Genomic DNA, 21489 nt, shown 5'->3' with positions numbered 1-21489 from the left:
TTTTTTGCATAAGGATCAGAGTGTGAATTCCCTTTTGTTCATATCCACAAAACCTGAAAACCAGTATGTGCCAATTCTCTAATCCTCATTTCACACCTGAAGGGTGAAGAGGCTTCACAAAAAGAAGTATCAGTGGCCAGCATCATGGCACTGCCTTGTGCTGCTATGGCAGGTCAGCACTTTCAGAGCTCTTTCGTGTGTTCTTAAAGAGATTCATACTCAGTGCTTTCCTCACTTTCCTCTCTCCTCTTTCCCTGGCAAGACATAATTCTAGGAAAAGGCTTTGAAATTTTCTTCTAAATATATAGCTATAAAAGCAGTGTTACTTGAATGTTGCCATGTACTCCACTGCAGGTTGTAGTTTGTCCCTTAGCTGCTAAATTATACGCATAGGAACTAATACCACTGGCAGATCTGGGGGCTGTCCTTCACCTGAAAAGAGGGTCATTAGTGGACCTAAAAGACAAATATGTATTTTAGATCATAAACTGCGTTTGCTGTCTACTGCCATCTTTTAATCTTTCACCTATTTGCAGCTCTCAAAATGTCCTCAGCTGGCAAAACTACAACTACAGCTTTTTTAAAACTTTAGAAGCCTATTCATTCCTTGTTCCTCTGTGACAATCATGTCTTCAGTTTTTACACAGATGGGTCTTCTAAGGCAGCACCTACAACCAACATTGACTGTCAACTCATAAGTGGAGAAAAGATGAAGGTAGTTTTTACTACGTAAGGTCACAGAGCATATGCCAGCATAGAAGGTACATCTGAGCAGCGCTGCTGTGGAAACAGCTTGTACCTTATCTCCATTAGCTTCTTACAGGGTGCCACCAGGACACAGTGAGTTAAGACCTTCAGTACTTCTCTAAAACCATGTCTTGTTTGGTATTGAAGACAAAACCTTTTACTAAAGACTTGTATTACTAATACCAGTAATGTCAACTTAGTGACAAAAGTATAAATAACATGTTCCAGGCTGATTTTAAGGCCCAATGCTTGTTTTCTCCAACTCTTCTCTTCTCCCCCCTTGCCTCATGCAATAAATGGCATAGTAAAGAGCACAAGTACAGTGCAAATACAAACAGCACACCTATTTCTGACATGTTCAATATTGTTTTCGCACATCTTGCACAGACCAAACGGGTTCGCTTACAAACTTCCCTATTTACACACAGTTGTGGCTGTACCATACACACACTATTCTCTCCCCTGGCTAGCTGTCCCTGCCCTCCCACTCCTCACAGCCTCATCCAAGTAAGAGACTCCATGGAGATCAGGAGATAGGGAAGGGGAGGAAGGAGCATCCAAGGCATCATCAGGTAAAGCTCCACAATGCTCTTCAGAGTGATGTCCCCCCTTGCTGCTGACACCACAGTTCTGTCACTACACCCCTGAAAAAGACTAATTTATAGGAAAGTGTAACAGGAAAAAATTGACTCAGTCCCTTTCCTTTTTAGCTTGACTTGCTAAAAAACCTAGGCTAATGTAATTTAACACCATCTGTCTCTTTTTCCCTTCTTCTCTAGATATTTTTGTCAAATCTTTAAAAAGAACCCAGAGTTTTCAAACATAAGAAAGCTCCTACCAATTTTCTGTGAAAATAGATGGCTGTGAACAAGAGGAAGATTGTCTAAGTGCCTTCTCCTGTCTCCTTCAGGGAAAAGGCTGTAGTGCAAGTTCCTATGTTATGACAAAAGCCTATTCACACAGAATTCCCCAGCCATGAAGAAACTGCACAAGCCCCAGCCACGAGGAGAGCTCTGAGCAGAGCTTAGGCAGCCATGAAACACAAACGTTCAGGGAACAAGGCCTCGCCGTTCCTGGCACTCAGAGAACTCCTGGCTCAGACACTGTCTGAGGGCTCCTGCATGTTTTAAGATGCATCGTTTAATACAAATAATAACAGAAACCTCAGAGAACATAAAAGACTTAAAGGAAGCTGTTTCAGCTGCAGAGATGCCACTAGATCAAACTTCTACTTTTGGCTGCCAGTTACAGGAATAAAGTTGTCAGCAGCACATCAGCTGTCGGGATCAGAGCTCTGTGGTGAGAATGCAGACATGATGCCAGAGGCTGTTCTCTGTTTCATCACTGCTTACATGAGAGTCGGGGGGACCCAACTCCTCTGGTGGCAAGTGGCACCAGCAGTGGCAGCTACCCAGATATTTTTATTCGTAAGCTTCAGCAAGCATCAAAGTTAGGATTGATCAAGGGAAATCATTTTCCAAAGAACAAATATGTTTTAGACAGATCAGTAAGAGTGGCTCCCAGCTATATTCAGAAGTACCTCTATGTGCTGACAGAATATCATGCAGCACAGCAAACAGGCAGAAAACAAATGGCAGGACTTGATTCCTGTGAGGAAAACTGGTTTCTGCATTTCTCCTGAAATAACAGAATAGCAGAATAACATCACAGATTTACCTTGAGTTTATACTTATGTAAAAGAAAGCTGAACTTATCTGAGAGGTATCTGGCTGAGTGGTCTTGTCTTCACCAGTTAATATCTGGCAATTATGTGTGGATATGACAGTTGTAAGCTTAACACAAGTAGGCGGTAGCAACTGAGGTTTAACAGTAGGCTTTTCTTCTTTCCTTGACCTGATGACACATGCAAAAAAGCTAAAAACTGCCAGGTCCACATCAGGATTTGAATGCATTATGTGGGTGGAATCTGAATATATGTTGCTTTGAAGAGCTATGGGTTGAGCGAAGCAGTAAAAAACATAGAAGCATGCAGAATAGCTAATGAAGGACATTAAAAAGGCAAAAGATATACTTGTAGTAAGGCCTGGAGAAAAAGCAGAGTGGGCTTTTAGGTAGACCACTAACTGAAGAAAGGTTTAGAATACTGAGAAAGGAGAACATTTCCCTTTCTGTTGTGTGGAGGAACATAAGACATTATATTGATTCATTGAAAAATGTATAGCATCAAAAATACATTAATCAGTCTTCACTTACCTCTCCTAAAGGACATGCTCAAAGCTCAGATTATTAATCAAAATGGGTGCTATTACCTTCATGCAGTATGCAACTTTATTTAAAACTTCTGGGTGCTAGCAGTAAATCCACGTTCTACAGATAACACATAGAAGATAAGGCAATGCGCAGACTAGGGTGAAGAGGGCAGACCTGCTGCAGCCTAGCTATAGATCTGTTTAAGCTGCTATAAAGTTCACTCCTGGCCTTTGGAGTGCCAAGTTGTAGTACAGAGTGGTGCAGAACCATTTCTAAATGACAAGCCTGGGTTGAACTTCTGTCTATGGGCAAGTATTCACAGGAGAGCTCCTGCCTCCTGTAATAGCTTTTACACATATCAGGCATAAAGAACAGCCTGAGGCATACAGCTCTGTGGCTGCTGAAGTACCGGCTCTTCTGGCTCAGGAGATGTTAAGTAGGCCAGGTGAGGAGGTGAGGTGGACAACATCGAGCCAGCCACACAGCCATAGCTATAGCAATGCATCTGCCTTCCCTCCCAGTCTGGAGGTGCTCCAACCAAGTCTGAGATCCCTTCGTGTTCCCCAAAATATTTACTGCTTACACTAATACGTATATATATCTATCTATCTAATTAGAATAGGGAGTCCAGGAAAAAATCCTTTCTGCAGGTAGAAGGCTCACGGCCTGTGGAAGGAGATGGCAACACAGTCTGAGTATGCAATTAGGGAATGTTATTATTGCAAACTGAGGTCAGGCCCTTACTCAGGCATTAGTACTTCCATTTACTCACAAAAGAGTCTCATCCTAGTAGACAGGTATTTTCACCCTAGGACAGAGGCTGTTCTGGAGCTATAGAGTAAAATCCAAGAGAAGAATTCACTCAGAGTGACAATGACTTTTCTGTAAATTTTTCTGAACACCTGAAAGTCCTCCTTCCCTGCCCCCCCCCCCCCCCCCCCTCAGTACCAGTGCTCAGAAAGTAAGACAAAATCCTCTGCAATGCTGTGGAAATAACCATGGAGTGGTTCTGGGTACTGTAGTACTAAGAATAAGCAGATATAGGTGCCAGAGTAGATCTGCTCCAGCTCCTGAATGGAACTTTACTGCCAGAACACTAAGTCAGTTTTGGTTTCGCAGTGCAGCTGCTCATAGATGGGCTTGGCTAACCCTGGTTCTCAGATGTAGGTGTCATTAACCACATTAATTAAGAGCATGACCTTAACAATCAAAAGAAAAGGCTTCTCACTGCTAAAAAACTTGAGTTTCAGTTGAGATTTCTGCCATGGGAAGTTGCCTGCCTGCAGCGTTTGACAGCAGCATTTCAAATTATGGGAGCTTAGGTGCAGGATTTAAAATAAATCAGATTGACCATAGTCTAACCCTCTATTATCGATCCCCCCTTACCAATATGAAAGCAATCAAATCACCAAAGTTTTCTTTCACTGTTAAAGGAAAGAAGAAAACAAGATGATGTGCAAGTTTTGTATTAAAGCTGCTTTCATTCTCTGAGGAGCAATGCAGAATTATCCCCGCCTGAGGCAGCTCAGTCCAGTTTGAAGAAACAGCAGTTAAAATCTGAGCTTGGTCCCAAAATGGCTGTTAAAAACTGTCTCTAGCAGCTCTGCTTCCTGTTACTGCTGCTGCCTCTCCTAGGAAACATTTTGGCTATGAATGGCCCAGTGGGCAGTTTCTTCTCCACCTCTGTGAGGTTTTCCAGAAACCCAGAGGTCCCAGGCGCTGTGCACAACACAGACTATTTTTGCCAGCTCTTGGTCCTGCCTTCACTTTCTCTAACCCTGGAAATCATTGTTGAGAAGTTCCCTCTTGAAGAGATGAATAGGGAGGTCTTTCATTCAAAGTGTGGCATACATACCATTTTTTCGAAGTTTACTAGATTGTCAGCGAATGTCTTGTTTCCCTCATGAGTGAACGTCATGTCTGGATAGAAATAAAAGCCACATAAAAGCCCGTTACTGAATCATGATCATACAAAACAGCAGAACATTTTATCTATCCCTTAGAAAAATCAAAGCAACTATAAAACATTTAGTTTTTAATTTGCAGCATTTCTGAGACTAGTAAAATTGAGGTATGATATTCAGATGTACTAAAGCAGTTTTTCTTGTCTCTGTGCCATGCTTTTTATAATGGAAAAAGATCATACCTCACACTGAGATTGATTTTTGCTTTTTTTTTGCTGCTACTCTTATTCTTCAAATATTTGACAAATAGCTTTCAAGTTAATAATTCTGGTAACATCCAAGCCTACCTTTCATAAGTAGTGGCATGAAAGGAATTATTGGAGGGTCCAATTTAGCTACAGTTAGCCTGTAGGCCCTATGGTTTCTTGATGGATCCTTAAGAAAAAAGAGAAATCAAATAATTACTAATATGTATTATTATAGTATCAAGACACTGTATGCATTCATTTAGATGTCATGGCATTTATTAAAATCATTATTTTCTCCTGTGGCTTTAAAAGTGTATCTGCAAACTCAGATGTCTTTCATCAGTCTCCCATAGAACTTAATGATGAGAACACAGCCACTAAACACAAACATTTTTCATGCCGAATAGCAAGGTAAGGTATGACTACAAAAAAATGTTCATAAGAGGAACCACACATTTCTCTTCCCTCCTTGCAGTTGCAGATCCAGTTTTGCTTATGTTGTAACACTAAAACGTAATGCCTGGAAAAATCCAGGTTGGAAAATATAATTTCCCATATGTACTATTGGCAAACATGTGATAAAGCTTTTCTGAGTTCCCAGATTAACTTTGAGTGGTACATAAGTTCTCACAGAGTAGGTTCCTAAGAGTATAATTTATTAGTCATACATACTTGTTTTAGCAGCTCTAAAATGGGATCATAAACTTCTTAAAGTCAAACAAGGACATATAAAATGTTCTGAATCAAGGAATTCAAATCAGTTACTCAGAAACTGAATTAGCTCAGATTGTGCATAGAATAAGGGATCCATTGCTATTCACCATTAAGCTTTCAAACTCTGCATAGATCTTCTTGAACTTGCTTGGAAGTTTCTGTTAATAAAAACAAAAATAGAAAACCTTAATTAAATCCAATTTGTGTGATAATTTTACTGTAAATTCTAGTTCCTTCTACAACACCCTAAGTCAGGAAAGAGCTCTTTTTGCCAGATATTTCTAACAATGTGCTAATCTAAAATACAACACGTTTCCTAGCAACCAGATTATAAATAGAGACAGGACCAGCCATGAAACCTGGATCTTGATTTAAACCCCAACTTGAATTTACTCCTTTGGGATGTTCAGATTCAGATTTTTGTTTGGCACACATCGCAATCACTGAATTCAGAATGCACATGAAAGTTCAAGTCAGTGGTTTCAGGACATTACTGATTATAGCCTATCTGAAAACATAAATTACACACAGCTTACGTAGGGGTAGCTCAGCTTAATTATTCATACCTATGATGAACTGCCCTTGCAACATTCAAATTCATGCCTGGGCATTTCCAGGAGACTTTTTTGGTCATGCTGATGTATCATCAACTATTGCTTAAGTTCTTGACATGCCCAGCTGCCAGCTGCCTTCTGGGGTATAAATTAATTAACAGTTTTTCAGTCCACAATACCTATGCAAATTACTCATGGTCAGTTGATCATGCAGTGATTAGGATGAGATTGGCTTTACTACATATTTTCTTTCCCTATCGTGTTGTGTTATAAGTATTAAATAATTCTACTATGAAGATTATAAGATACGTTACGAATTAGTTTCGGAGATCACAGTAATGTTTTATCCACACCCAGACTATGTCAGCTTTCTAGTTTTAATAAGAAATTTCTCTATATTTGCTGATTAAATCTGACTATTACTGGCAGCGGGTAACACTAAAAATTAATAGAGACTTTATAGCACAGAAATGATTTTTTGCACTACTTTCTACATTTGGAGTGTGTACCCTAGCAAGCTATTTACACTGTGCCACAGCAAGGGCCTAATTTTTAATGATGTGTGTCAACAACTGTGTGCCTAGTTTGCATATGCATGCAGATTAGGTATTTCTGAAATAAGTGGTATAATTGGACATTTGCACCTGCAAATATCTAATTTGTGCATGCAACTACTGTAAATGCATGATAATATAACAAAAATCAGGTCTTGATATGTTTGTTTTTAAGTATAGTCTGTATATCTATCTGGCTAAAAATCAAGCTGAAGAGATTCTCTTGATGAACTGAGTACCCTACATAACCACAGCGTGGTAACATTTCATACCCCACACCTACAAATGATCTGTGCCACTCCAGCGCAGACCCTGCAACCACTTCAGATCGTTGTATGTAGTATATACATTAAATTCTCTCTTCTCTCTTCATACTACTCCTGTACTAACTCAGATCTCCCAACTGCTCCTCTCAGTAGTCACAAATGGCCATTATTTTGAGAAACTGATTTGCAAATCCTGGCCTTTAGCACTGATTCTGCATGCCACTTGCAACATGTGCTATTATAAACTAGGCTGGTGTCTTCTCAGATGTGTAAGTCTGATCTTCCATTTCAGTGCACTTTTCAAAAGGTGATCACATTTTGGGGTCTCAGTTGCATCAATGACCTCAGTCATGATTTTGAATCTCTAATGAACAAAATACGTGCACATTCAGACCTGCACTGCTTTGGACAACCACCATGTTCTTAGTGGTTACATGTGCTTACTATCTCATCCTGATGGACGTTTCACCCTTCTTATATACTTACATACAAAAGAGCAAAGCCACAGAAAAAGGTGGAAGCTCTGAGAATGAAGACTCAACTGACAGTAAGCAGGGGAATGTCAGAGAAAAAAACGAGACCTGATTAGGACAAACCCACATTTTAATAGGGCAATAGATTCCATATGGAGATCAGAAAATACTATGTATAAACAGGGGATGGATTTTAGAGAAGTATCTATGGAGTGATCTCACTGAATGAGTCAGAGGATGGGCTGATCTGAGAGGTTAACTGGCTAACTTGCTCATCCTGTTGGGCAGTTTGGCGCATCTGCAGAAGCTGCTGTTGTCACTCTTATGAACTGCTTGAGTATTTAACACACCTACGGGCATACTGTCTTACTAATAAAAATTGTCAGCCTAAGCTAAAGGAGCTGAATTAGTAGATCTAATTATTATCAATAATAAAGGCCCAAGTCATGTTTTTTTGCTAACTGAAAGCACAAATTCCAGTCAAACTTCTTGGAATTGGATTTTAATGAAGACTTACCTCCCATGTTAACGAGAGACGGCTCACAGCCACATTGCTCAGTCCCATAATAATAGCAAAAAAGGAATTCAGATTTTTGTATTCCTTACAGCTGAAACACAAAGAACCAGGTTTTAAGTTGTATGTATCAGTCAGGGCAGAAGTACACATGACAACCTTAAGAGAGCTGAACCCATGCATCTAGCATAGATCGACTGAATTTAGGCAGCCCTGGCCTTACATGCCTGCAGCACACCGCTTCACCAACGTGTGAGTAATTCACCACGCTCTGGAGGTTCCTTTCCCCTCTCTCCTAAAATGACCTCCTGCTTCCACTTCACTGGGGTGACAGCTTCTGCAAGGACATTAGAGTCTCTGAAGCTCCACCCTGCCCAAAAACACAGCCCTAGAACACAAACTAGGCTCAATTCAGTTCTAACTAGGACTTGTAGATTCTGGAACACTTCAGGACGTTTCATGCGAAAAACTGCCATTCATTATCAGCATCATTAAACAGGTCCTGGATATTAGGAGCTCTAGATCATGCTTAATCCCTAATGCAAAAGAGAAATTTTGTTAACATCAGGAAAAACTGGAACACGTAGCTGAGTATTATGGAAGATCCAATACACCATATGCAGGAGTAGACACATCTGACAGGAACAGCCCACACAACTGCTCAGCTGGGACTGCATCAGGTGGCTCATTGTCTCGATGGGAAGGAAAGAGAGAGAACAAAGCCTGTATCTCTTAAATCTGTGTCTCACTAGGTTCCTGCAAATAATTTTCTTTTTCACAACATTTGCCAAGATCTGATTTCAGCACCTCAGTCTGCTGGGTTTTTGCTGTTTCCTAAGAAAACCTCCACAAGATTCAACCTATGATTCTCAGATAGCTTTTTCTTTATTCATTGCTGAAGCTCTTAGGCTCCTCTGAGGAATCCTCAGCTCCTGACGAAATCAGTACAATCATCAATCCTAGTGCTGGACTCCATAACTGCCACATCACTCTACTGTTGTTCTGTTCTTTCTCTCCCTCCATTTCACCAGACTCAATGTATTGAGTGGGTGAGTTCTGTAGATCGAGCCTTGCTTGTGCCTGCCCTGTGTGAACACCGAGTGTGTGAGAAGAATTCTCCCATCTGATGGTCTGTTTGTTGGACACTGCTGCCCCCTCAGATCTTCCGGCAGAGCTGCTCATACAAATTCTCCCACATCAGATTAGGGACAGTGAGGAAGATTAGCCAACTTATTCTGACTAGGGCAGGTCAGGGGATGCCTCTGATGGGAGATGAGGATGAAAAGCAGCCAGGACAGGCTGCGAGTGATAACCTCTTCCCCAGGCACAACTAAATCCAGGATGGGATATCTGTCCACAGCCTGGGACAGTGAGAATAAATTGTGGCACTGAGAAAATAATTAGTACTACGCAGCAGTGGTGCTGAAACACGGTAGGCAGCTGCAAATGCATCTACAATATGTAATTTCAATCTCATTTTAAAAAGGGAAAGTTTAGCCAAACACCTGTTAAGTAATGTAATTTAGAATTTAAAATCCATCTAGATGTATGACATTCTACATCAAATATTCTGTAAATTCTACAGGCTCTACACTAAATAACTCAGTTCCAGATAGAGGAGCACTGTAAGGTAGTAGAAACAGCGCTGCGTGGCTCCACTGCATATATGCTGCCTGTAAAATGTCAGAAAGTGGATCCTCCAAAGCATCACCGTGTGCACAGAGCAGAGGTCCCTCTCTGCCTCCCAGAACAGTCTGTACTGGAAAAATCTTCCTGTAAGTAAGAACCGTGAAAATACAAATGTGCACACACTTGTCTCCAACACAACTACGCGTGCTTAAAACCTCTCAGTACTTACATGAGCATATTGCTCCTGGCATTTTCTCTGTGAACACACACCCTTAAAAACTTCTTACAGGCTCCTTGGGCTTATAACATATGCATGTGTATAGAAAGAATGATTTTCAGCAACTGAATGGGAGCGTCTGAGTATAGTGATACATAAGAAGGTTTCTAAACAGCCTGTGGTATATATACAAAGCGTAAATACGTGCAAACCCGGTTTGCACATATCCATGAGCATGTGTGCAAGTACATCCTAGAAGGCCTTTCTGATACAATTAATATGGGAAGAACTCACTGTAGGAAACATAGTTCACTTTTCCCCTTTGTTTGAAAGTTTAATCCTACAGTTACTGGAGAAAAGAGATGAACCTGGTAACCTCTACATTCTTTCCCTGCAGATGCGAAGACAACAGCAGCTCCCAGAACTGAAAGCACACGTACACAGCACTTGGAGCCAGCACTTGGCATTGTGCTTGCCCGCACAGACAGGGAGCACACATCACAGGGTGCGTGGGGTGGCAGGCACAGAACAACGTGCCTTCTGCGATGGCTCCTGAGCCCCAAGGTACAGAACTGAAACAGGGCTCTCAGCTAGCTTTGAAAATCAGTATGCGCAAAGCACCTTGTTACCATCAGTCATGCCTAAAATTAATAGTGCAGCACTGAGCTGTTCTCCCCAAACACTTTTCTGAGGAGCCTAGTGCTTCTAGGTAGGGTACGGTTCTCATTAGGTCTCTTCACAAGCAAAACTTCCTCGAAAGCCCCCCTGCTTCAAGGCCTGGGCCCACATCTTTTGATCCAGTTCCTTGCCTTTTTGTCCCACTAACTTCAGTGCACTTGTGTTTGTTTTACCGTATGCTGTGGTACCTGTTCCCATGGCAGCACTGCATGTGCTGAGGGCAGCAGCCTGCCAAACTTCCCTGTGGCCTTTCCAGCCGCTGCAATTCAACCTGCCTGCTCCGTCTGCACGGAGGAAAACCTTGTGCCTTGCATTGCTCTGCTGGTAGGAGACAAAGAGGGCTCAGCAGAGCAGACTTCTTTTAGCTGTTTATTTTTAGCATTGTAGTGATACCAGAAACATGGAAGTAAACAGGAGGTTGTCAAGCTGTTGTAAATAGCATAGGATTAAACCCATGACACTGAGGAACCCACAGGCGAGGGCAGTTTATTAAGGAGATATTTAACTGTAATTTTTAGGATAGTTGATTTCAAGTGTTTATGGAAATGACTATTGTTTCTTAATTTGCCACATTTCAACGTTTTCCCGTTTCATGCCTGAGTTCAGAACAAACCCAGATGCCTCTGTGTGCGGGTGCCAGTGCCCTCTCCTGGACACAGCCCGCAGGCCGGCAGCTTGCTTCCCAGTTCCTCTCTGCAGAATGACATAATGCAACATGCGGTATATATGTTTTTAGAAACTAGAGAGGTAAATTCTGTCCTCTGTTCTGAATATAAGCCTGGTCCTGCGTGCCCACCACTAGAGTTTGAAATTGTCAGCTTCGACCAACGGTAATTTGACCAGAGAGCCCAAAGCAGTTCCCAGAGGAAGCCGGTACTGGCAGAGCAGGGTCCTTCCCAGAGAAGGTAGGCACGCTGATGCAGAGTGCTGATGTGAACCCTGATTTCAGCTATGTGGAATTACTAACTGGGAGGAGGGTGGCACACAGCTCTAATAGTAACCTCTTCCTTCACACAACTACATTCAACGATACCAACTTATGGTTTAACTGCAAGTAAGAATTTCTTTGTTTGGCAAGACTGTCTAATGGCCACAGCGTCCAAAGGCGTAGACACTTACACAGGCAGTTCCTCACTGCACACCTCAGCCAACTGTTTGTTCCGACAGTGATGAATGCAATAAATACACCATGGACTGCAAAGTAAGGAAGCAGGTAACGGTGATATAAAACTACAGCTATGCAGGGGGCAGGAGCACGTCCCTGCTTCCTCTCTGTCACACACTTGCTTCAGTGATAAGGAGTCAAGGCCAACATCTTTGGCATGAAGTCTCCAAGGAGTTTAAGTCTTATGAAGAATGAAATGAAAGAATAGAAAAAAGCAAGAACTGCCTGCTATCCAAGTTCAGACCCAGCAGTTAGTAACAAAAAAGGATATTCTTGCTGTTGTATTTTCAAACAAAAGTATTAGAAAAATATCCCAAGAAGCCTGAAGGTAACATAAGCCTCATCATCTCCATACTACATCTCTTTGCTCTTCCCTCTTGATTTTCCCACTCAGAGCAATTCTGAGAAGAGTCTTCCTGAACAGCACCAGAAACACTGCTGTTCTCAGGAAAATTAAGGCTCAATTTTGTTAATATTTACTAGTTCGCATATTAATATTTGCTAATGCATGTAAGGGTAAATGAAGGATCCTCCTAATGAACTGAAACGTATTTACTCACAAATTTGATGTGAAAGCATGGCCCTAAGAGATCACAGATCAAGGAGCAATGGAAAGTAGGACACGAAAAAAGACTATAAACAAGGTTCGATACAGCTCTATAAGGAAATGGACAGAATTACCAAATAGAGAACATTTTAATCTCTGCTGTGTGGTTGTCTGAAAACAAGAAAGAAAAATGACAATAAATTAACTATACTGAACCTCATTTGCAGTTCACAGATGACTGTATACTTACTGGGCTGCTATCTTTATGTACTTCTTTAACAGCTGAACACGTTTGCTGAGTTGAGCACAAAGACAAATCTCAGTGACCACCCAGAACTGAATTTCATTAAATCTTCTTAAAAACAAGTCCAGATTTGCTGTGGTTTTTTTAAAATTGTGCCTCCCAAAAGTGTGATAAATCAGTTCCAGCTAGGAAAAAGAAAATAGTTTGGGATATTTTGTTTTAGAAATCTCATCTTTTGGACAGAGGAAAAAGGCTAAGAATGACCAGGTAAGTATCTAGCCTGAAACTTGCCCTACAGTTTACGTTTATTGTTGTAAATGACAAGGATGCAGGTTGCAAACCCAGTAGACAATAGCTGAGGCATACTAAAAGCATAGCTACAGACTACGTATAAATAGTTTAATACCTTAAAACATACAAAAGCAATTCAGTAAGCAGCACAAGCGCAGGTGAAGTTTAACTTTATTTTTGCATTTTGCCTAAACCATTAAGAATGCCTCATACTTTCAAAACTTGTAGGTGCCTTTATTGTAGTATTTTTGAAGATCAAGCTTAGAGCAAGTTTTGCAAGTTATGCACAAACCTACAATGTGAAACTAAATATTTTCTACCAGATTCTAATCTGCTGAATAGAATAGACCCTCATACCTCATGCACGCAGTTGAAGAGCTCCCAGTCGTAAATTGTCATCTGATGTGCTAAGTCTTTGGAGCTCATCAGTTCGAACGTTCCTACTGTACCTGTCGATGGTCCTTCCTGTTCTGGTAATGGTGCCTACAAATGGAAAAATGTCATAAAAATATTTTAGAAATACTACATTCCATGACTGGTGCTCTTCTTCCATAACATTTCTGACCTTTTTTTTCCCTATGTGACCACTTTCCTAAGCATGTTTCTAAGAGCAAAACTGAAATCTGCTTTTAACCACAGGCTGGCATTTAGGAAATGAGAAGCCCTGTGCAAAATCAGTATCCATTATGCACAGGATAGTCAGGAAAATTCTGAAAGCTCTTCAGAGGCACTGTAAGGAAATAACACAGACTGTTCTCAGTGTGTTATTTTTAGCATTGTTCTAAAATTTGAAGCCAGAAATAAATACTTCAATGCACGTTGCACTAACTAAAGCATGTCTGTTTAGGAGCATAGGTCTTTCCACAAAGCTTTTGTTATCAGTTTCCTTTTTTGTATACATAAATATCTAGACCACAAAGCATAAGCCAAATGCTTCTGCAAAATTATTGACTCTAGTGATGAGAATTATTACGTCTGCCATATTTCAGAAATCTGCAGTGATTGTAAGATCTTCTGATCATTTATAAAATAAGCCTCATACTTTCTCTCTGACAGTACAGGGATGCACTATTTGGGACTGCAAAACTCCTGGCTATGCTAATTAGAATTATACGCACAGGGTCTTAGGAGAAAGAATCCTTAACATTCAAGTTAAAACATTTTTGAAAGACACTTCCATACCACCCAGAAAATGAGATGAGGTACACAGTTTTGCAGACAAGTAAATCTTGTGTCAAAGAGATTTAAAACACGGCTTGAGATAAAGTCAGATTTGAAGTAGTAGCTTCCTGAGAACCCACGTTTTAATTGTTTTGTTTCCAGGAGAGGGCAGTAGAGTTCACTTACAAGTTTCTCAATTTCTCATAGGGCCTTTGTTAGCTAATTATGGAGTAGGGAATTATCAACAGGCTCCTTTCCGAGTACAAACTCAATAGAGTCTGCAAGATTAACAGATCATATTTACATTTATCCCTTTATGTAGGATGATTATATTATCAATAGAAAAAGGACAGACTGGATTAATACATCAAATCACACCCTCAATAACGCGCAGCATGCAAGAGCATTTCTGTATGAGTTCCTGCTTTGTACTCTAAAGAAAACTTGCCTTTCAAATCATAGAATAATTTTAAATTATTAAGCTAAACCACAGACATTATTACCTTAAAAGCTTCATCCACAATTTTAAAAGAAAAAACTGTAGGTAAGTATTATCTAAAAAAAAAAACAGGACTGCCATCAATCTTACAACAGTCTGCAGATTGCTCTGCATTGAGATCTGCACAAACACAACACTTCTTCAGTCTAAGAGTATGAAATAAAAGTTGAGCACTTTGGTGTAGAAAATCCTAAATTTGTGGAAATCTGTGGAAAGAGAATTGCCCGAAGACTGAAAGAAGGCTTTTTTCCCCTATTTGGAGACAAACACAACATAGCTGTTACCATAACAAACACATATTTTCCAAGGCTAGGAAAAAAGCACTTAGAAGTAAGCTCATTGCGTATCTGAAAATTAATCTAACCCAGAACAATTTTCACACGGGAATCGCCAAGTGTAATGTGAATGAATGTACATGCATAGGCAGCAGCCACAAACTGAAATGTGAAGGGATTAAACTGGGAGGCAAGTGAGGCTGTAACATTCTGCAATTTGTTTATGCCTATTTGAAAAAATGCAGCTGATAAAGGGATGTATTCTGTCATGCAGTGTTGAGAACCTTTTTTAAGGTGCTGAGTGCTCCTCCCTAACTACTACTGAAGTCAGTCCAGTTGAAGAAAACTAGCACGTTGCATCCCTGTATTTTAAAGCTCATTCTAGCATTCTGAGTACTTGATCCATGGTAAATAGCATCGGGGAAAAGGCACAGAAAGTCATGACAATTTCCTGCCAAAGCTATATCTACACAGACAATGCAGAGACATATAAAAGTACCCAGCACAGTTGCACTGATGCAACACCCCTGCTTTAGAGTCTCATGCCCCATGAGGGTATCTACTTGGCAGGATTAATTAACCTTAAGGGAACATCAGAATTTAATAAACTGAACAAGAGGTATCTCTGCATGGCACTACAGTATGCTGGATGTGCATTCCCTGGTTACTAAATTGAAAGCAGCAGCAAAGCACAGATTTTACCATATCTATAAAGAAATCAGGCATACATACTAAGTGGCTTGTTAAAAGCATACAGGAGGCTGAAACAAGGCTAGGAGTAATAGAGTTCATGCTGACACGACTTGGCAATGACATTTGTTTTTAATGAAATAAAAGGAACAAAAAGTACAGTCAAATCAAATTCTATAAAAGTAGATCCCATGGAGATTGTTAGAATTACTGTATAAACCCTGAGTACTTATGAACAATTCTATCTAAGAAAAAACAGACTCTCTACCAGGAATATTTTCTATGAATATACTTAGAGTCATCTGAGATTCTGACACAGTATTTTGTGGGGCTGAGAAATAGAATATTTTTAGCAATTTACTGTTGGAATCAAGTCCTCAGAATGCTTTAATTAGTAAGATCCATCTTCTAAAATATCTATCTGTGGCCTTGAGTAGATACTTCTGTAATCAGGAATTTCTGCATATCTTAGTGACAACATTCAGACCTACCTAAATGCTCGGTGTTGCAGAATACTGAGATCGAGTGCTGTCATGTGCATCGGGTGGATTTCTGCTCTAGTTTAGGGAATTACATTACCTTGGTTTTTTGGGGCTCATCCCACAGCACTGTGACAAGCCCTCTGTTGTGAATGTTTCCACTAGTTTCTCATCTAAAGCATGATAATGCAAAAAAGGTCAAGTGTTCAAATAAAGAGAAGAACTGAACTTCCTGAGAACTGCATACATACATACCAATGAATCAAACTGATCACGTGGGCAAGCAAACAGTCGTCCATTAACACTCAGAGTCGTAAACACTGAAACATCATGAGGTTTGAGCACAACCTTTTCTGTAACCATGAAACAACAGATTGTTTATTATATAAACAGTCATGATATATGTAGAATTTACAGCAGGACTGATCCAACAGCTGCACAGGTCACACTTCTTGGAACAAATTTTCCACAGTTAACCGATGTCCAGGACAGAAAACAGATAACAACAAGGTCCTTTTTATTGAAGAAATGTGACAACAAGCTCAGCCCAAACCAGTCTCCTACGAAACTGGAATATGTTACCAGAATCTTTGCCCCAGACCGTACAGACAGGTCAAGAAGCCTGTGCTGCCATCTCTAGAAACTGCCTGCGAAAATTCAACCATAATTAGGGATTCCATTCATTCTTCTCTGAGCTGTGAGCATTCAGAGAGCTACTCTTAATAGAAATTGCCTTAGAAGACAGTAACTGCATAAGGAGGTGATGAAATGCAACTGTATTCAAATCTCATTGCAGCAGTTCTGAAAGAGCTTTTACTCCCAGGTAAAGAAAAGATAATAAAGTAACACAAAACAGTCTCTTCCAGCATGTGCTGCCTTTCAGGAAATCTGACAATAGAAGTATTGCTGCAACTGCAAAAAGGAGAGCCGCCTGGTGTCAGTTTTCAGGAAGTGAGCTGGCTTTGGCAGGCACCACTGTTTGCAAAAACGCCTTCAAACGCAGCTCTTATTAGCTCTGTGTGTGTCCACACAGGTGTCTACACAGTCACACTCAACCAGAGCACTTCAGCAACACCAGTTCTGCAGCAGAATTCACCTTGCAGTTACTCTCCCATTCCCACAGTCTACAGTGGGGGCCTGACTCCTGACCCCTTGCAAATACTAGGTCAGTGGGCTTGGCACTAAGTTGCTCAGTAATGGTTTGCATGGACCGAGCAGCCAGAATGGTAGTGACCAGCACTGGAAAGTCTGCACTACCGTGTTTCCTGCTGTTGCTGATACATATGTCTAGCCTGACATTACCCACACTTACCTCCTATTTCTGTTGCTAATATCTCCTGCAAGTCTTACAGTGACAGAAACCTGGGGTAGCTCTGCTCTGTAACATGAAGATACACAAGCTTTTCCTGTCTCCCATATGAGTTTCAGCCTATGCCTGCAGCAGGCAAAGGACTTGCCTCTGAGTCAGAACCTGAACATGCACATTGACATAAAAGCCTTGACTGACTTAGTCTTTCAATCCCTTCCAAAGCTCTGCTTCACCGTAAGCAAGAAGAGTTTAAGATATTCAAATACAATACCTCCTCCTGAGCTCATCTTTACTATGATGAGGCCTTCTCCAGATCCCAGCTTATCTGCTACTGCACTGATCACTTCCTTCACAGAGGAAGAAACTGGCACCCGAATAGTGGTGTAGGTTTGGTCTATGCAGTACACCTTAAACAGAACTGAAGAAAAAAAAAATGTGCTGTGCGTGTCACATGTAATAACCACAGAGACTTCATTGTACAAATTACTATCATTTCAGTAACCACTCCTCACAAATGAAACAAAGCAACAATAAATCATTACAAGTTTGATAGCTCCCCATTCCTCAGATGTTCTACACTTTCTAGGACAGAAATCTCTGATTTCCCAGAGCTTTTAGCAAACCATGCATATGAGTGTTTCAGTATTGCTATGTTATTTATGGATGCCAATTTAATCTGGCACTTTGTTATGTTCCAGACGTTATAATATTTTAAATTAATACTTCTTTTCAAGTCAGAAAACTGGCTGCAAACTCTCTTAATTAGAGGAAAATAATTTTCATATTTATAAAATAGATGTGAAAATAGTTTTTGTTAAAATCAGAACTTAAATCCAGCTGTGTTGCAACCTGGTTTGTACAAGCAAGTATGTAATTCCTGAATCAAGAATGTTGTAGACTAAGAAGAAGAATACTCCGACAATAAGAATACACTTAAGTGTACAGTACAAATTGGCTCACAGAGTAATATATGAACCCAGGCCTCCGGCTGCCTAGAAATCAGTATCACTTAGCTTACATTAGCATGCAATGTACATTAGCCTGCAAAAAGCAAGGCAGCTCAAAGTGACATGACTTTAACAGAGAAAACGCTAGATCCTCCAAGCCAAGCCAAGCAGCCCCTGGGGTATGAGCTGTCCATGGATAATTCAGTGGTCAGTGTGCTGCCAGCCCCACACAGCAATAGGAAGGGGGCAGTTATTGCCTATCCCCGCAGGCACAAGTTGTACTTTCCTGGCAGCAGCAACTGTTTCACTCTTTTGTAGACCTAGAAGAAACACTGTTCTGGACAGCAGAAATTGCATGCCTGGCAGGATGTCTGCTGTTCACACGCAGTTACTTTCAGCCTTTGAAATAGCTCTTTCATTGGTTTGATTTATGCCACCAGCTTTCTCAGTTATATGACCTTGTATTTTGTTCCCTTATTTTTACTATTGTTCACTAGCAAGAGCTATCCTTTAATATCAAACACCTTGAAGAAGAAGTTATTTTCTGTGATGAAGATGCACCAAAACAACCACTGAGAGACTGGTCCTAGCAGTTCCAAAGAAATCATCAGATTTATGAGGTTTAAGCGGCATATATCTTTGTATAAGCAACGAACAGATCTCATCAGCAGAGCTCAGGATTTTGCTCACATAGCAGTGCTTTAAGCAGTGCCTGAAGTAAAAACATGAAAAGCAAGTACAACTGAAAATGTTATTCTGATACACTACTCTAAATTTTATCTTAATCTCTTCAGAGAATGAAACAATAGAATAGGGCAAACCAGCAGATTTTGTTTTCTAGGCAGTGTGCCACAGGGCAGAAATCCACAGCACGATTATCTCCTCCATTTGTCTCTCAAAGGAGCAGCTGTACATGTTAGTTTAAACTACATAGGGGAGACAGAGTCTCAAACATGACCTTCAGCACCCACTATTTATTGCACTGCCATTAGCTGCAGAACACTGTCTGTACTGATTCTCACCTGGTTTGTTCATTCCTTATTTTAAAGGTTTCTACATCTGAGGAAGCACAGTGTTTGACAGCACCAGTAACTAAGCAAAAAGACCAGGACACTTCAAATCAATGGTGGAGAATATTGGGCTACCAAAAGCAGAGTTTCCTTCTGGCCAGACTTCAAAAGTGTAGGTAGGTGCTTTTGTTTATTTTAAGACCATTTTGGGCGAGAGACAAATTTACTGCAAATCTCAGTGGCTCAAGAAAACTTTGCAGGGAAGGCACTCACCTTCGTCGCTACCCCTGATAGGCTGGCGTTTCTGTGCTCTGTCATCACTTGTGTTGAACAGCTGCAGAAGAACTTTGTGCTGAAAATGAATCATCAGGATTCAAATTAATGCAGACATTATGGGGTAGACATGAACTACAATGGTCTCTTATCAATGACAGGAAAAAGAGTAGCAATGCAAAATTTGACAATGTTAAAAGATATTTCTCAATGTGTTGTTTTAATATATCCATGATTTCTAAAGAGTAGATGCTAATGGATTTGCTGTGTTACAGCACTGACTTTAGAAAATGGAAAAAAATACATTATCTTACCTTCTTCTGTGATGCTTTAGGTTCTTCAGAACTATCAAAAGGTAAATCACAGAATATGTAATTATATATTATTGGGAAGATTTTGTATACAAAATCACACATAGAACATAGACCACTTGTCAAACTACAATATCAATAATGTTTGCATATATGAAAAGACTCGATGACACCATAGTTACCTATGACTATGCAGGGAAAATACTATACAAAGTCCATGTAAGCATGAAATAAGCATCCAGTTTAGTTTCAGTGGTGTGTACATAATTTCTTATTCCTTCTGTCAACCTTTCAACAACATTTTGGCGTTTGCAAGAATGATGTGGAAAGAGAGAGCCATAGACATTCATTCAAACAAACTTGCATGCAAACATTTAATCTTCTATGACTGCCATTCACAGAATGGATTTTTAAGAGATAAAGCCAATACATTTTCTTCATTTATTTACTGACAAAAAGGGTGGGGGAGTAAAGAATCAAAAACTGTGCTTACACTTGCTTTACAATTTTCTCTAGCTCTGGAAGCTGCTCCTTTAGTGCTGCAATCATTCTAGTATCATCTGATACAGATACATAAAATTCCTGTAAATGATACAAAATAGTCTTTAAATAACTATAGGGGTAAATGAGCAGTACTCAGGATAGAGGATTATGAGATGACATCTGATCGCTTAAGGATTATAAAGAATTGTAATCTGCATAGAGGAACACATGCTGGGCTCAACCCTCTATTACTTCTACTTGTTTACCTCCAGCTGATTTAAAGCAAGTTACAGATGCAGAAGGGAAGCCTGATGAGGCTCCTTCCCACACTGTGTAACCACTGACTGCTTGTGCAAAAGCTGCATTTTCAGATTATCAATAGTAGACTATAAAATTAACAGATAATCTGGTGTGATAGCTTTTTTTTACCCACTAATGTTGTAGTTCTTAGTGATTAATTTGTTATGGAGTTGTTTGAGTCTCACCTACTCCAATCCACTACAATACTACCTCTTTTAAAGCCTACTCAAATCTCTTCCTGCCACACACCTACATCACACTGTCCCAAAGAAGGATCTGTATGATTGCAACTAGTAATCGTTCTTTAACTTCTGGACTAATGAAAGAGATTACTTCTGTCTCCAAAGCTTTTCTATTATAAAAAGCTTTCCCATGTGGGCTTGCTGTTACATCTGTCCTACTTAAGCTCTCTCTCTATTCCCCTCTCCTAACTCTTACATTAGATTCATTTTCTGGGGCAAGAATTTCCATGCAGCCAGTAACATACATGATCGTGTTCCATAAACACAATATATAATAATAACCGCAATGATGACAATTTAACATGACTTTGGCAATGCATCTTACCTTAGAAATACAAGACTATAGCACATGCCATACAAGCAATGTCTGAATTACCAAATGATTTTAAGGGATCAGAAGGGTTCTGAAGACAAAGATCTTAAGTTCCACTTGCTGCAGTACTGCTTTCATTCAAATGAAACGGATTGCTGGTTTTGTAGAGTGAGAACCCTCCACCTTCCTTCCTGGCACACCTCAGGAAGGCATAAACAGACCCCCAGCTCAACCTGTACAG

The 21489-nt window shown here is 40.2% G+C and overlaps 1 protein-coding gene and 1 long non-coding RNA gene across 7 annotated transcripts in view; one reads left to right on the top strand and one right to left on the bottom strand.

The window, feature by feature from the left end:
- The window catches only part of RAPGEF4 (Rap guanine nucleotide exchange factor 4), a 151580-nt gene that overhangs the window by 7791 nt on the left and 122300 nt on the right, over positions 1-21489 (bottom strand). For 5 of the 6 annotated variants that reach the window (XM_061453741.1, XM_061453750.1, XM_061453759.1 and 2 more), the window contains 11 exons: positions 20404-20492; positions 19914-19944; positions 19600-19678; positions 17641-17787; positions 16316-16413; positions 13314-13439; positions 12672-12850; positions 8189-8279; positions 5932-5982; positions 5210-5297; positions 4814-4878 (listed from right to left, as the gene is read on the bottom strand). In XM_061453741.1, the coding sequence (XP_061309725.1) occupies positions 4814-4878; positions 5210-5297; positions 5932-5982; positions 8189-8279; positions 12672-12850; positions 13314-13439; positions 16316-16413; positions 17641-17787; positions 19600-19678; positions 19914-19944; positions 20404-20492 (1044 nt within the window). The remainder of the gene's footprint in view (positions 1-4813; positions 4879-5209; positions 5298-5931; positions 5983-8188; positions 8280-12671; positions 12851-13313; positions 13440-16315; positions 16414-17640; positions 17788-19599; positions 19679-19913; positions 19945-20403; positions 20493-21489) is intronic. The other variant, XM_061453768.1, reaches the window with a different exon arrangement.
- LOC133269464 (uncharacterized) lies at positions 9724-19427 on the top strand. The gene is made up of 3 exons (XR_009743467.1): positions 9724-11033; positions 11311-11614; positions 19366-19427. It is a non-coding gene; the product is annotated as an uncharacterized LOC133269464 (long non-coding RNA).

This window comes from Pezoporus flaviventris, unplaced genomic scaffold (genome assembly GCF_033815535.1).
Source record: "Pezoporus flaviventris isolate CSIRO_AGI_PZ_B2104156 unplaced genomic scaffold, CSIRO_AGI_Pfla_v1 ptg000001l, whole genome shotgun sequence".
Taxonomy (NCBI): domain Eukaryota; kingdom Metazoa; phylum Chordata; class Aves; order Psittaciformes; family Psittacidae; genus Pezoporus; species Pezoporus flaviventris.
This window is presented reverse-complemented; position numbering and strand designations above follow the sequence as displayed.